This window comes from Galleria mellonella, unplaced genomic scaffold (assembly GCF_026898425.1).
Source record: "Galleria mellonella isolate WM207_F2 unplaced genomic scaffold, CSIRO_AGI_GalMel_v1 utg63, whole genome shotgun sequence".
In the NCBI taxonomy this organism is placed as follows: domain Eukaryota; kingdom Metazoa; phylum Arthropoda; class Insecta; order Lepidoptera; family Pyralidae; genus Galleria; species Galleria mellonella.
The window spans coordinates 4,890,870-4,907,702 of NW_026442130.1; the positions used below are offsets into that span (position 1 = coordinate 4,890,870).

Here is a 16,833-nt window from a genome sequence, read left to right on the forward strand (position 1 = left end):
TTACAGTAAGTGTACACTCACTGTCAATCTATCAATCTAATCTCAAACGATAAGATATTTTTATTTTTCAAAAAATGTTATGTTCTATTTTGGCACATACATAATACATAAGTACATATATGATCACTTGATTAGGGGTCAGCGACTTTTATGTGGAACACATATACTTATTGCCCCCTTAACCGTTACGGCATAGAGACAATAAGTATCTTAAATTCAAAACACATGGACATTAGCATTCCATTTGTTTAGGGTTGCCACAGTCACTAATTGGTTATTATTTATTATTTTTATACTACAAATATTGACGTGAGAGTTTCTAAAAATGCCTACATGTTAATGTTTTATTTGGGATTCCTGATTGCATGTTATTTTCAAATATATTTAGATGTTTATTACTCAACTACGCTTATAAACGATTATTACAAGCAAATTAATTTTTTTTAACAAAATCTTGAATTCATACATGGCATCCTATATCCTCAGATAAATGATTAAAGTCGTGAATTATAGTTCGATAAATTACTTTTAACATATTCTGTTTCGATGAAAAAATGTTTACACAGATGTTGCACTATTTTCATTTATACATAATTATTAATTACAATTATTTTTTAAATATATTTCTTATAGCAGATACGGATAAACAATTTTGAATCTAACAATAAGTCTCGCTCTTATTATCGAGTCGAGTGTTAAGTTGATTATTGGCTAGAGTGCCTGTCGCATCTTATATTTAGATATTACACAGATATTTTTTTTTAATGGATGATAATGGAATGGTAACCCCACCCGCGCTATCGGTATACACCGGCGGGGCACCAGTGAAGAATGATAGGTGAGTATGAAGCAGGTCAGTTAGTCCATCGTGACTAATTCAACAAGAATTGTTCACGATGGTTTCCACGTGGAGGTCGACCTAATAAGGTATATTGCTAGCAATGGGGCTGTCAAACTCCATTGCTAACAATCCCTTTCCCCCCTACACAGATAGGTATATTTGAAAACGATTTAGAAAAATCCTTGCTAATAACTGTGAAAATGAGTTTGTTTGTTTGATATCACTTAGTACTTCAACGGCTTAATCAATTACTATGAAATTTTGGTATAATATTTGGTATACCAAACTATAATATATGGTACGAAGAAGAACATCAACCACTTTTTATTCCAGTTAGTCAACATATCTAGGTCATGCGGACGAAGTCGCGGGTAAAAACTAGTTACTTAATAATAAATACAAAAATTGTACTTTAAACTTTACATACGCATTACGTATTGATGATACTCGAAATTTTGTGTTTGTCTTTCAAATAAGGTCAGTAATTACAAAACTAATTCCCTTCTTTCATCTTCAGATAATCTTCAAAATTTCGTCAACATCAAATTCCTTTAATCAACGTCAGTACCGTACAATCAGTACGCAGTGTGCTCACTTTATTATATTTTTAATATATTAAGGTTTATATTATAAAAAGTACATAGTGTTAGGTGACAACCCTTCTATCTACAGCGGGGTGCACGTATCTATCCGTCGTTCCACCGACATGATACAACACTCACTTCCTACTTCTTCATGTATACAGGACCTAACCTATTTAGAAAAGTAATTTTCTATCGAATGAAATAACACGAATTGTCAACAGTAAAAAAAAAAAAAAATTGAATTTATAACTTTTGGAACACATAAACTTCGAAATTCAAAATAATCTGCTGTTGGACCATAAGAAGTCTATTCTATATAATTCTAAGAGGTCTTATTTTTACAGCTAAGGGTTGGTACTATGCAGTTTTTATCGCGTGAAATATGAAAAAAAAACTGTTATGTGATTTGTTTTGAGTTTCGGTCAATGTCTATATTGACTACATATAACAAATTTGTTCACCCTGAACGAATTTTTTGGATTTAGGTGATTGACATTTACGTATTCAAGTATAACACAATTTTTTTTTATACAACTTATCTGGCAAACAAGCTGACGGCCCACCTGATGGAAAGTGGTAACCGTCGCCTATAGACATGAGCAGTACCATGGATGTAACAGAGTACTGTTTCTCCCATGATACCCCCCATGTGTTGCCATTCCTGAGGACTCAGGTGCTATTCCTCTGTACCCAGTAAATTCACGCCACATCCCACCCTTCAAACCGAAACACAGCCATGCAAACACAACTGTTTCACGGTTGAAACACAAATGGGACAGAGGTACCCAAGCAATCGACTAATAAAGTCTCCCTCTGGTAAATAGGATAAAATAAATTAATAGAATAAATTGCTAGAGTTTGTGCTTGAATCAGACAGAGACTTTGTAGAAAAGTCGTGTGATTGGGTACCTCTGTTGTATTCGTGTTTTTGCCGTTTATGCCGCTGTCTTTCTGTATTAGCTGATATATAATAATATTTTATTTTATTGAAAACAAAAACGAGTCTGAACGACGTTTATAAAGTAATTAACGTCTTTTGTACTGAAGTTTCCATCATGACATTATACATAAAAAATGCATAGGTACAAAACGTGATGAAGTGGACATAATTGGCAGACACATTGTAAAGCTATTTAATTGTTGATCTGATTATGAAATCGTATTGCTAAATAGCTCTTTACACTAATTAAAGTTTGAATAAATAGCACAATAGAATGATTTGTTGGTAATACTAAAGTAGAAAGTGTATACAAGTATAATTGTTAACCTTGCATATATATTATTTTTAATAGGTGTAAATGGTAACCCCGCCTGTGCTATCAGTATAAGCTGGCATGTACCAGTGGGGGTATAATTCTCGTTGATGAAAATGAAAACAGGCTAGTTGGCGCATCTTGACGAATATACCATACATTAACCATGATAGTTTCCAGGGGAAAACGTGAAGATCGATGTAGTAGAGTATTGCTAATAATGGGGCCCTTGGTCCCCATTACTATTATACTATTGAGGTGGCAAACAAACATACGGCTCACCTGATGGTAAGCGGTTACCGTTGCTTATGAACGCCTGCAATAACAGGGGCATTACGCACGCGTTGTCGACCCTGAAGAAACCTCTTTACCCCCTTTTTGAAGAATCTCATGCTATTATCTCTTGGGAAAACCCTAACAATAAATAAATATAATAATATAACAATAATAAATGTTAACAATCCCTTGTAAATCTTGTATATTCGAGTATGGACCCTCTGAATATAAATAGGTTATTTAGTGGTCTTCTGTAGTCCATTTTGGCTCTACCATAGTAAATAAACACAATTTTGAAAAATTTGTACATGATAGGTATTTAAGTTTTCAATAGAAATACTGATGCAAACGAGCGAAGTTGCAGGATACAGCTAGTATCATAAATGTAGAAGTGAGTTTGTTTGTTTGTTTGTTACTTCTTGACACCTTAATGGTTTAAACAATCGTGATGAAATTTGGTATATCTAGACATAGTATTGAAAGGAGAAATAGAAGGTATAGGCTACTTTTTATCCCAATCAATTAATAGTATCTCTGCTATGTGGACAAAGTCGCTGGTAAAAACTAGTTTGCTATTAGAGTATACGGAAAAAATGAAGAAACATGCTCGTTAATTTAACAATAGAAGCCATCGATTGGTTTTTGCAATATTTCTATTTTTATGCCAAGTCTTTTGCAGAGTAAATATTGAGAACCGAGTGCCAAATATCTCTATTCTTACATACCTATATCCCTTCTCTTATCTTTTGTTTGTATATGAGGTCATCTAAATTGTTGTACGTCAACCCATTGGGATCCTTTATGCTTCCTTCTGCTTTATACTATCATTATAATATATTCCTATCCATTTGTGACATCCCACGCTTTAATATATTTAATCTCTTGGCTCTGGATAAGCCGTTCCAACGAATCACAGTTGCACAACAGGTGTTCCATGAATTCCGATTCCTCGCTGCACAATCTGCACAGCGTGTCCGAAGACAGACCCATCTTGTATAGTATATGCTTTATTGGCATGTGTTCAGTTAAGGCGCCCATTATGGCTCTGTTACAATTTTTATCTGTTTGTATGTTTGCTTTGGTATTATGCAAAAACTACTGCATAAGATTAGAAGCGGTCTCTATATTTGTGTCCCTAAATATCTAACTTAAAATATGGATGTATGTCTTACTTTAATGCGCCATCTATATATGGTATTATTAATCGATTTTCCTACTTTTGAAATTTACTCGTATAAAAAAGCTTGCAAGAAGTTAGTAATAAATATAAATGAAAATCCTTATTAACATTACAACAGTCATATTAAGGGGGGAAGGGATTGTTAGTAATGGGGAGTTTATTCCCCATTGCTATCAATATACCCTATCAGGTCGACGTCCACGCGGTTCCCCCTGGAAACTATCTTGACCAATTTATCATTTAATTCGTCACAATGGGCTAACTGACCTGCATTTTCATCCTCACCATCACCTCTCACTGGTACCCAGCTAGTGTATACCGATAGCGCAAGCGGGGTAACCATGCCATTTTCACGCATAAAAAAAACGTCATATTAATTGTAACTAACTCATAAGCTCCATGCTTTTTGAGTGTTAACAAAGTTTTTCTTAATGTGCTATTGATTTATGCTGATAGACTACTAGTGACATTTGATAGGTGAGGATCCGACTATCTGACAAAGCAAAGGTAGATACCTACCATGATCTACATGCTTTAATAGAAGATAATGGAATGGTAACCCCGCCTGCGCTATCGGTATACACTGGCGAGGCACCAGTGAGGGATGATAAGTCAATATGAAATAGGTCAGTTAGTCCATCATGACAAATTCGCCAATGAATCAATCACGATGGTGTCCAGGAGGAACCGCGAGGAGGTCGACCTGATAGGGTATATTGCTAGTAAAAGGATTGCTAATCTCCATTACTAACAATCCCTTTTCCCCCTTCTAGATGCTTAAGTATGTCAGCTGGACTGTCCTAACGAATTAAAGTGTATCTGTTGTATTTTTAGTCTTATGTATTTTATTCCCTGCGTTATATACCGCAAATACCAGGGAGACTTTGTACAAAAGTCGATTGCTTGGGTACCTCCGTCCCATTCGAGTTGCATGGCTGTGTTTCGGTTTGAAGGGTGGGATATGGCGTGAATTTACTGGGTACAGAGGAATAACACCTGAGTCCTCAGGAATGGCAACGTATGGGGGTATCATGGGCGAAACAGTATACTCCGTTATGTCCATGGTACTGCTCATGTCTATAGGCGACGGTTACCACTTTCCATCAGGTGGGCCGTCAGCTTATTTGCCATTCTAAGTTGTATAAAAAAAAGTACATTAATGCATTCATTCACTAGAGTCATAATGATGTCCAGCGAGGACTGTATCAAGATCGATAGCTCCTATTACTAATAATCCCTTTCCCTGTGATACAAATCACTATAGACAGGGTATATACCAAAGAAAAGGAATTTCAAGTTAACGGTTCGGAAGTTTATCTAGGCGCTGTATCGCATTGATAGCCCTGGTTGCCATGCATTTGTGCTTATCTCTTGACCAGAGAGAATATAGAGGAGTAATGTAGGTAGACGCGATGCAATGTTCTCGCTCGATCAGGACTAAACAGACGTGTTCAATTTAATTCAGTGTAGTATTTTTTATTTAGTTAGTTACCATTTGAAGAAAGAATATTTTTTTCTAAGGTGTGTACTTAATTTTTTTTTTATAATTTTGTGGATTATGGCATATCATTATTTAAATATTTAATATATTTAAACATAATTTAGATTATCAAAAAATATTATAATCAGTAAATATTTAAAGAAATTGTAAATCTTTTAACAAAACATAGTGTTTCTAAGAATATAATATAATAATATGTATATATATGTAGTGTATATAACAATATGATCCGCCCACTCATTCATCATCGCTCACTGGTTGATACACTAATTTAAGTGAATAATTTTGTTATTTTGTAGTAGACACACTTCGTGCATTTATTTATTATATACATTGGATTTTACTTAGACCCATAATGAATTTGAAGAGGTGTTTGAACTTTTTGAGATTTTTTACTTAATTTAGTTCAGTTAGACAATATCTTAGATTATTAAAAGTTTACATTAATTCTTCTTGACTTTATAAATTATGATAAAAGTCATCTTTTACTTTTACTGTATAAATAAATTAAATGTTAACTCAATACTTTTTATTTCATAGAAATGCGAATTATCGAGATCGAGATTCCGCGAGATCGGGATATTTTATGTTTACTAGGTAAATAGTAGCACATTTAGGGATAGAGAAGGCCATGCAAATATAATACGTGTATATAAAAAATTATAGTTATTGATTAGTCATTAAGGTGCTATAAGATAACAAACAAACTTACGTTCACATTTATAATATTAGTAAGAATTAGCAGACTCGGCAAAGATTGTTTTGCCACCTATTGGGTTCATTTTTCCTTTAAATATTCTACCTTTTGATTAGTACAAAAGAATACATATTTATAAAATATTACTACGAGTAAAATCAGTTACTGAGATTTTGTTGAGTTAACGTCGTGACTTTTTTAAATTAGTTATAGGTAATTGTATAAGTGTCAATTTACTAACGGTGGCTATTGCGGCTAATATGATGATGATGATATAAGTGAAAGAAAGCAGGTATTGCAGAAGGGATAAACTATCATAATTATGTATTATTTAAAGAAAGAGACGAGATCAGAGATAATTGTTAAGAGTTCCTTGAACCGGTGTAGAGGCGAGATGAGTTATACGTAGGGCTGCCATCTGCCCAGGTTTCCCCGGATTTGTCCTAGTTTAGAAGACATCCGGGAAGTGACCGGGCAGGGGTTAAATTATATTGCACCCGGACTGCAATAAATGTGCGCATGAATAAAAGAACGATTAAACACACTATTTCATGCAACAAAAGAGGCTTAAAATTAAAGTTTTCTTCTATCAAGTACGGAGTAAAATATATTTTAATTAAGATGTAAGTGCATGAAAAAAGTATTGAAATGCCCGGGGTGAAAGCTCCAAAATCCGGGTAATTTATGCTTCCGAACCTGGGGGCAGGTTTTAGAGATGGTAGCCCTAGTTATAGGGATAGACGAACTATGATTAGACTTATTGAACACGGGGTTTATTCTCTTAAGCTGCTAACTAAAAGAAATGGTGTAAAGATAGCTAAACCCACTATAAAATTTTAGAATATTGTCTTTATATCTTTTGATATCATTGTTTTGAAATCATATAGCTAGGTCATGGCTATCATATTTTTGATGTGACACTTATAAAGATAACAGATCAAGTGTTTGCACTTTCATCCATTTGATTTTCTTGTCTCCTATTTATTTACGACCACGACCTGCTTACTAAAACCGGTCATTGTCTATTATAGCTTTGACCTTATCTCAATACGTGAGTACGAGGGAGACAGTTAGAGCAGGTTTGGTTTGAATTTATTGAATTCTTATTGTATTACGGTTAACTACAAATTTACTGTCACATAAAAGGCTGCTTATATGTATTGAGATTTAGGACTCTACCTGCTGTGACCGATCCGCATTCCAACTTCTGCTTTGACGCAAACTTGCGTTTTTATTTTGTTGTATTTTGAATTATAAGAAATAGTCGTAAAGTGTCCTGTATTAAAATTAAAAGAAGTTAACAGATAGTTATTATAGAATATATTATTAACTTAAATGTTAAAAACTAATTATGTGAAATTATGCATAAAGAATCAATAGGTATAGGTAATTTGGATGAATGCGCTATACATTTCTTCTTTTCATTTGAGAGTTTCCTCTTGTCGGTGCAACTAATTCATGCATCTTCTTCCAGCCAGCTCTATCCCAGGCCATATCCTTGACCTCCCTTTACGACACGACACCTAGTGTTTCCTTTATCTGTCCCATGTAGTTATTCCTCGGTCTTCCTCTTCCTCTTTTGTCCTCTATTTTTCCTTCTACTATGCTCTTAAAAAAATCGTCATGTCGTATAAGGTGGCCCAGCATTTCTTCTCAGGTGGCTCTTTTCAGGACTTCCTCATTCGTTAGTTTTGCTATACATTTATAGCGCCATTTCTAGTCTCCGTTAGCGCTTATTAGGCATTTTTAACACATCAATGGAAATTCGACAATCGGTATACTTAGCTTTGATAAGGGGACCTTTGTGAGCTTAGTCTAACTATATAAATTTTCCAAAGTTATAAACATATCAATTGAAATATCGATAAATGGAAAAAAAAATACAAAAGAATACTCGTCCTAGTTTTCCGTGATGTTTTACAAGAGTTAAATTTATTTAAAATGAATTAAATATGAATTTTATAGAAGTAGTTGTTTTTAAAACATTCCGATTAAAAAATGGTCATTAACATAGGTTTACAAATCATTGTCAAGGCTAAAAAAACAACAAATTAAACGTTAATCCCCGTTTGCTTCCGATCACATTCGAATGCAGAGCGATATACATTTCAATAAAATAAGGAAGGAAGAAGCTTGAAAAATAAGTCTAACATTCGTCAAGTTGACCATGGTTGTCATTAAGTCAACTTCACAGCCTTCTACTCGTACGTACGCTCTCTTCACTTCAATCAATTGGAAATGTGATTCCCATGGTGAAGAATGGTGTGGACAAATTGTAAAACACTAACATTAATTATGGGTGTAAGGGTCTCTTCATTGGACAATATTTCACTGCCATCTTAGTTGGGGTAGGTAAAACGAATAGAATACTAATGCTTCGATTTGGGGGGAAGGGATGGTTGGTAATGGGGAGGTTAGTCCGCATTGCTAACAATATACCCTACCAGGTCGACCTCCACGCGGTTCCCCCTGGAAACCATCGTAACTAATTTATCGTTGAATTCGTCACGATGGGCTAACTGACCTGCCTATTCATCTTCACCAATCATCTCTCACTGGTGCCCCGCTAGTGTATACCGATAGCACAGGCGGGGTCATAATTTCATTATCATCCATTAAAAAAAATGCTTCGATTTATATAAACTTATCATAGGACATTCATTTAAACTTGTTGTTTCATTTGTTTATATTTCTAATTGACAACAAAAAATGTCGCAAATTTGAAAATTTTCAAATTTCTTGTATTTTTTGTCTGATTACCTACTAAACCATATCTTCTGTAACCGTGAATTTCTCTAATTGTGTTTTTGTTTGATGATTCTTTATTTAATTTTAATATTTTATGATATTTTTTATTATAGTCCCCAAGATACAGGTCTGGCCTAGTTTGGGGACTGATGGTAATGCAGATATTTCCTCGTTGAATATAAATTGTAAAAATTGTAAATTGTACCTTATGCAACTGTATCTTTTTAAAATAAATATTATATTATATTATTAACAATAACTTAAAAGAACACTATTGTTTTACAAATTTTTATTATTATACCAATACCGTTTCGTACCAATAAAAAAAATCTTAATTTTATTACTTAAACTTTTTATGTATAAATCGTTTTTTAATTCCAGATGTTTCTGTGGTTAGTGGTTTCCAGTCTCGTGTCTGAAGCACTAGCTTTGAATAATGGACTAGCACTTACGCCACCTATGGGCTGGCTCTCCTGGGAGAGGTTTCGGTGTATAACAGACTGCCAGAAATATCCTCAGGAATGCATCAGGTAACATCCGATTGTCATCCATAATAAATAACGTTTTTACCTTATATTTTTTTACCAGTTCTTTTTATAATAGAGAGTGTGAGAGATTTATGGTTTCTGTTTTGTTTTAAAAAGATTTTAGGTACTAATCGTGTAAGTTTAAGTTTTTAATCAGTTTAATGACAGTTGTTTATTTATTTTTTTCAAAACTTTATGGACCACACGTAATACTAGTAAAAGTGGAACTCAATGTTAAATAGCATTAAATGGTTTTAAAATTAAATAGGTTTTCCTACTCAATTTATTACTATTTACGGACTAATCTGATTTCTTTTTTATCAATATATGAAAATAAAGTCAGGCCAGTATTCGTAAGGGTTAATAATTTCTCACGAGTTCAAACTATAGAAATAGTTTTCTTTTAGCTTCTCAAAGGTTCATTGACAGTAAGAGATCCCTCTATGGGATAAGTCTGCCATTATATGATAATCTGCCATTATATTTAAAAGGCCGGCAGCACACCTCCAATGTCGTAGGTATTGTGGGTGACCATGGGCGGCGGTAGTCACTTACCATCAGGTGAGCCGTGCAGGTGCTCGTTTGCCCCCTGTGTTGTAAAAAAAAAATCTTCTTAATGTGTTTAAAGTATGTAGTAGGTACAATACAAATTTTACAACAACAACCAACTTCCAGAAATATAGGTGAAAAATGATCTTCCATTTTAAGAATTTACTCCCTGTTCAATAAAATATTAATTATTAATTTATTTTCAGTGAAAATCTAATTAAACGAACAGCAGATATAATGATCAGCGAGGGGTATCTCAATGCTGGGTACAATTATGTGGGGATTGATGATTGCTGGCTGGAAAAGACTCGTGGACCCGACGGACGGATGGTGCCTGATAGAGAACGGTTTCCAAGCGGGATGAAAGCGCTCTCCGATTATGTATGTAGTGCATCAATTTATACAATTTTACAAAGTTGTAAAAAAATATTTACTTTTCTATATAAAGTTTATACAAAAATAGTAACCAATAAAAAAATAGCAAATAAGTATCAGAGACAGACTTTGTACAGAAGTCCCCTGCCTGGGTTCTTCCGTCACACTACGAGGAGTGGTAAAGAAACCCGTCATCAGTAGACATACACAGCACCGTAGATATTATTAACCTATTGACCAATTTAAGATTATTATCCGGGAGGGAAATGGGGGGGGGGTTAGTCCTTAAAATTAACGATTGGCCATGTTTTTGCATATAGCTGAAAGCTTCAGTCAAATCCTAGGATAGGCGCTAGACATTTCCTGGATGAGCACATACCCCCTTTTAAATATGCTTAAATACACTAAACGCTTTGTGACGCTCATGTGTTGTCCTTCCTGAAAACTAAGGCGCCTTTATGTTTTAGCTGATTGAAAATACCTAAAAAAGAATTTTGCATTATTTTCAGATCCACGAGCGCGGTTTGAAGTTCGGTATGTACCAGGATTACGGTAACTTCACGTGCGCCGGATATCCGGGTGTCCTCGGCAACGAGAAGTTGGATATCGACACGTTTGTTGAATGGGAGATCGATTACCTTAAACTTGACGGGTGTTACATACAACCAACGGATATGGATGCAGGTAAGGTATTTCTAAGAGACAATAGCATGGGGTCCCTCAAAAAAGGGAAAAAAGGTTTCTTAAGGGTCGGCAACACGCGCGTGATCCCCCTGCTATTGCAGGCTTTCATAGGCTACGGTAACTGCTTACCATCAGGTGGGGCGTATGCTTGTTTGCCAGTGCTCAGTGGTATAAAAAAGGTGATATATTAAGAAATATGGCAACGTCGCATTTATTTGTTATACACTTTAGGATCATGTGCGAATTTTTTTGTTATGAGCAAAGACATTTCTCCTATGTGCCTTTTTTAAGGAGCTAGACTTCCCTTAAAAAATGATTACTTAAAATTGTGTATTTGTCACAGGTTACCCTCAATTTGGAAAGATGTTAAATGAAACTGGTCGACCGATTTTATACTCTTGCAGTTGGCCCGCTTACCAAGAAGATGCCAAGATCCTGGTAAGAAAAAATTCATCGTCAACATCCCATTGTGTCCCACTACTGGACATAGATTTCTTCCCATCATAGTAGATTAATTACTATACTAGATGCGTTTAGTGGTTTATTTGTATTTCGAGTTTTTGTTCTTTTACACTAGAGTTTTGAGTTTAAATCAGAATTATTGATAATATCTACAAATATTATTCGAAAAACGACAACGTTTTATACATCGTATTACTTTGGGAGGATCCATTTACTCCTTACGACCTATATTTTTTAGATGTAGTTGTGCTCTATTAAGAACACTCCCTTAAAATACACTAAATTAGAAAGAAAGAAACGTTATTTTACAGAAATATGCGACAACACCCACACAGGGGTTAAAAATGGGGTTAAAAAATTAGTGTTTTCGACTTCAATTGTATAATCGCCTTACGAGAAAAATTTAAAAACAGGAATATTTTTATTTTGAAAAATTCGAGGAGACCTTTCTAGGTCAAATTTCTTTGATGCGATTTTATTTTACTTTTTTTACTTATGAGTATATATGTAATAACAACATTTATACATATTTTAGTAGTAAATGCACCGCCTACTTAATTTTTTTGCCCCATAGTTGACTGGTAGAGAACACCCTTAACTGTATTAAGATCGCCATATGTACACTTCTTTAAATTATATAATTGTGCATTGAAGTTTACATAAATAAATATATCGTAATGTACTTAACTGTTCTTTTATCCTCTGTTTTTTTTTTATACCAGTACAACATTTTTACTAAAGATTATTTTATATTGTCGTTTAGCCCGATTACGCCGCAATTGCCGAGCACTGTAACTTATGGAGGAATTGGGATGACATAGAGGACTCTTGGGCTTCTATGACTAAGATCATGAATTGGTTTGGTGACAACCAAGACAGATTAGCGGAACACGCAGGACCAGGGCACTGGAACGACCCAGATATGGTATGTATTAGATTTGACAATGTTTTCAATAAGAGATTTTATTTATTGTATTATTATTAATTAATTTAAATTTCTCAGTTATTGATAGGAAACTTTGGACTAACGGTAGACCAAGCACGAGTACAGATGGCGGTATGGTCGATCCTGGCAGCGCCGTTGCTTATGAGTGTGGATTTGGCTACTATCAAACCAGAATTCAAGGAAATTCTTCTAAATCGGGACATCATTGCTATTGATCAAGACGTACTGGGGAAACAGGGCTTGAGGATTTGGAAGAAGACAGATGCTGGTCCGGTGAGTAAGCTTAACTGTTAAAAGCAAATGCACTTATGAGTAGTTAGTGTAATTTGTACGAAGATTGCGTGCACGTTTATGCCAATTAGTGGATGGTTTCGAACTTACTTTCCCATACAAGAAAATCGGAATTCGAAACTATTTGAGAAAAATGTTAAGACAGTTGAAATTCTGGACGTAAGCGTTAATACAATAGTAACAGAAATCATTTAAGCTCATACTGTAAGAGCGCTTACTCTGAGAAGTCAGATACTAAATCGGTGGCACATTCAAAGCGGAGCCAATTTTTACTACAGTTTATTTTATAGTTGGTCTAACTGGCAATAGAACACGGTACCTACTTGACTGCTGTTGATAGTCTTAATCTATGGTATTAGATTTATAAAAAAACGACATAATTTGCATTTAAATACATTATCTAAAGCGTTAATAGTTTGTTATGAGTTTTTAAAAACTTGGATGCTAACAAACTGCCAGTAAAAGCAATACTTGAATTAAATCAAATCAGACGCTCTAGATGATTTCATTTTACGATAATACTACTTTAATACTATTACTTATGCTGAAATATATTTTATTTTGTAGAGGAAGGGTTTGGAGATTTGGAAACGCGAACTCTCGGATGGTTCGTTAGCCATGGCTTTTGTGAGTCAACGAGATGACGGAATTCCTTATGCAGCAAACTTCACCTTTGAAGAGATGCAATTAGCCAATCAAGCATTTGATGTTCAGGTACTGTGATTAATTTAGACTTGGCAGTTGTCTTTTCCTTTTTTATGCAACTCGAGATGAAAAACAAGCCGTCTGATGGTATGTGGTAAATGGTAACTATCGGCTATGGAGATGGACATGGCACATTTGTGATGTCTATGTTGCCTCTCATGTATTGCCATTCTTGGGGACTAAGACATTCCTTGGTCCCCAGGAATGGCAATATCTCAGTACCCAGTAATTTCTCTGCCATATCTGAACTGTTTCTGAGAAACTGAGATGTAAATACGACTACAGTGTATGTGCATGCATACATATATGTGCAGTGCACAGCTATGTAAATATAACTAATGCATGAACGTCAGAAACACGAGTATGTGCAGATACTAGTGGTAAAGTGTGATCTGTAAAACTTATCTATAGGTTTAGTTATCTTTTTTTTTTGGTATTATGACTATTTTCATGTCCCGCGGGTTGTCAGCGCGCGAGTTTTGCACAGCTCACCCTAGATAAGATTTTAATGATGTATATCGATAGATATGTTTTCGTCACTTCATATGAGAAATAATAGGACGCCGGATATTGATATTTCGTTCTATTTCATGTTTATGGGAATAAAAAATGTATCTTTGGATATATCATTCGTTTTAGCACTTGTCTAAGGACATAAGTGTCCAAAGAATTGATGAACTGTTCTTAGCCAGATTGTGCGAGCTATATCCAATTTGATCAACAGGATTACTATATTCTTTTTCAGGATCTATACAAAGACGAATCTGATAAGTTACTTCAAGCTAATCAAGAGTTTGAAGTTAGGATAAATCCTTCCGGTACGTATGTAACTTGTAATACTTATACATATTATTAAACTTATTATATTAACTAACCTAAGGTTTAATTTTCATTCAAGGTTCAAAAACAATTTAGCAATTTACTTACGACTGTAGTCACTTGTAATTTGTCGATTGAATCTAGCCTATCATAAAAAATATTAGCATTATGTAACTAAACCGATTTTGATTAATTTTGGTATACAGATAGGTACCCTAATGGGAGATAGTCGTGACAGATATTTATGCATGTAGATAGGTATGTTAAACTGATAAAAAGAACATTGGATTTTTATAATCTTTACGAAACTGAAATGAATTGAGTCAATATGGAATAATCCCATCATTCAAATGTAAACTAAAGATTTGCTATACCATGTGGGTGCGTTGGTCGTCTATGGCCATACCGACCATAGTTACAAAGTACCCATGTAATTCTATTTGAACGAAGTTGTGGATAAAAGACACAATATTCTATTTTATTTGCTAAATGCTCTCTAATATATGACTTTTATTTTTCAGGTGTAAAATTTTACAAGTTCATACCAAAGAACTAAAGTGAACGTGAAGTAAATTGTAAATAGTAACTTAGTAATTTAAGAATTATTATTAGATAAAAAAACTACTGATGTACTGTTAATAATAAACAATAGTTAAAATTGAGTTTTATTTGTTCTTTAAAATTTAAGATATTTCCACAAAAAAAAAAAACATTTATTTAACTTTTTTTTATACAAATTAGAATGGCAAACAAGCTGACGGCCCGGTAGATGAATTGACAACCGCAATTAGGATTTGGCGATGTTTCAAGAGGAAAGCTGTCTGCCCATCCCTCGACCTTTAAGTTCTCTTAGTCGCCTTTTAAGTACTCCAAGAAAGGAAGTACTATTTTCTGCTATTTCTTGCTTCCTGCCTATTCTATGCCGGGACCACACGATATTAGCAGATATGTATAATATTTCATTTTAATAAAACAAAGAAGAATCCAAACAATGTTTATAAAGTAATCAATGTCTTTTACTAGATGTCGAAAATGAAAGAGTGAATGAGAAAAGAACATTAATAAAAATAATAGAGAATAGAAGAAGCAAAATGCTGTGCCATCTTATACGACATGTCGATTTTTTAAGAGCATACTAGAAGTAAAAATATAGGGCAAAAGAGGAAGAGGAAAACCGAGGAATAACTACATGGGACAGATAAAAGAAACATTAAGTGTCGTGTCGTATAGGGAGATCAAGGATATGGCCTGGGATAGAGCTGGCTGGAAGAAGATGCATGAATTAGTTGCACCGACAAGAGGAAACTTTTAAATGAAAAGAAAAAAAAAGACTTGATGTCGATGAATATTAATAAAAAAAGGCAGGTACAAAACGTGATGAAGTAAAAATAATTGGCGGACACATTGTAGAGCTATTCAATTGTTGATCTGTTACGGAATATCGTTGCTTAATAGCCGTTTAAACTAATAAAACCTTCAATTAATAGCATAATAGAACGATTAGATGGTAATATGTATTAAAGCAGAAAGTATGCGAATATAATTGTTAATCTTGCATATATTTTCTAATGGGCAAAAATGGAATGCTAACCCGGCTTTCGCTATGGGTGTACAATGGGGGCTACCCGTGATCGGTGATAAAGGAATAAGAAAGCAGATCAGTTAGCCCATCGTTACAAATTTAGATAATCACGATAGTTTCCAGTGGGAACTTGGAGATCGATTTGGTTGAGTAATAATGAGTAATAATGGGGCCCTTAAGGGGGAAAGAAATTGTTAGCAATGTAGTTTGACAGCCCCATTGCTAGCAATATGCCCTATTAGGTCGACCTCCACGTGGTTCCCCCTGGAAACCATTGTGAACAATTCTTGTTGAATTCGTTACCATGGGCTAACTGACCTGCTTCATTCTCACCTATCATCCTTCACTGGTGCCCTGTCGGGGTATACCGATAGTGCGGGTAGGGTTACCATTCCATTATCACCATTACTAACAATCCCTTACCTCTGAATCTTGTATACGTAATAAGTGCAGATTATTTAAACTTATACAGTGGTCTGCAGTCCATTTTATCTCTATCATAATGAATACACAGTTGGGAATACATTATTTATTTATATTGAAGGACAATAGTAAGCTAGTTATATGCTACCACATATATAATAATACTCTTTTAGTAATAGAAGACTTCATTTTCCTGCCGCCATGCAGCTGTGATTGTATAGCTGGCACTCTTCTCTCTTCTCTTACATCTCTTACGTTCTATGCCGGGACCACACAACAAAAGTGTATTTTATGAAGTCAATGGTACTGTTTATGTTTATAGGTGATGGATATCACTTCATTATTATTGACCATTTCAAGTTGTACAAAATCTTTAACGTTAAAAGTGTT

The 16,833-nt window shown here is 34.5% G+C and overlaps 1 protein-coding gene across 1 annotated transcript; it reads left to right on the plus strand.

The window, feature by feature from the left end:
- Window positions 1-5,510: 5,510 nt before the first annotated feature.
- Window positions 5,511-15,100, plus strand: LOC113521660 (alpha-N-acetylgalactosaminidase). The gene is made up of 10 exons (XM_026907270.3): window positions 5,511-5,655; window positions 9,462-9,610; window positions 10,363-10,537; window positions 11,041-11,215; window positions 11,559-11,653; window positions 12,441-12,602; window positions 12,681-12,896; window positions 13,482-13,628; window positions 14,365-14,437; window positions 14,960-15,100. Exons 2-10 carry the CDS (start codon window positions 9,462-9,464, stop codon window positions 14,992-14,994), a joined length of 1,227 nt encoding a protein of 408 aa, XP_026763071.2. The 5' UTR covers window positions 5,511-5,655; the 3' UTR covers window positions 14,995-15,100.
- Window positions 15,101-16,833: the final 1,733 nt, after the last annotated feature.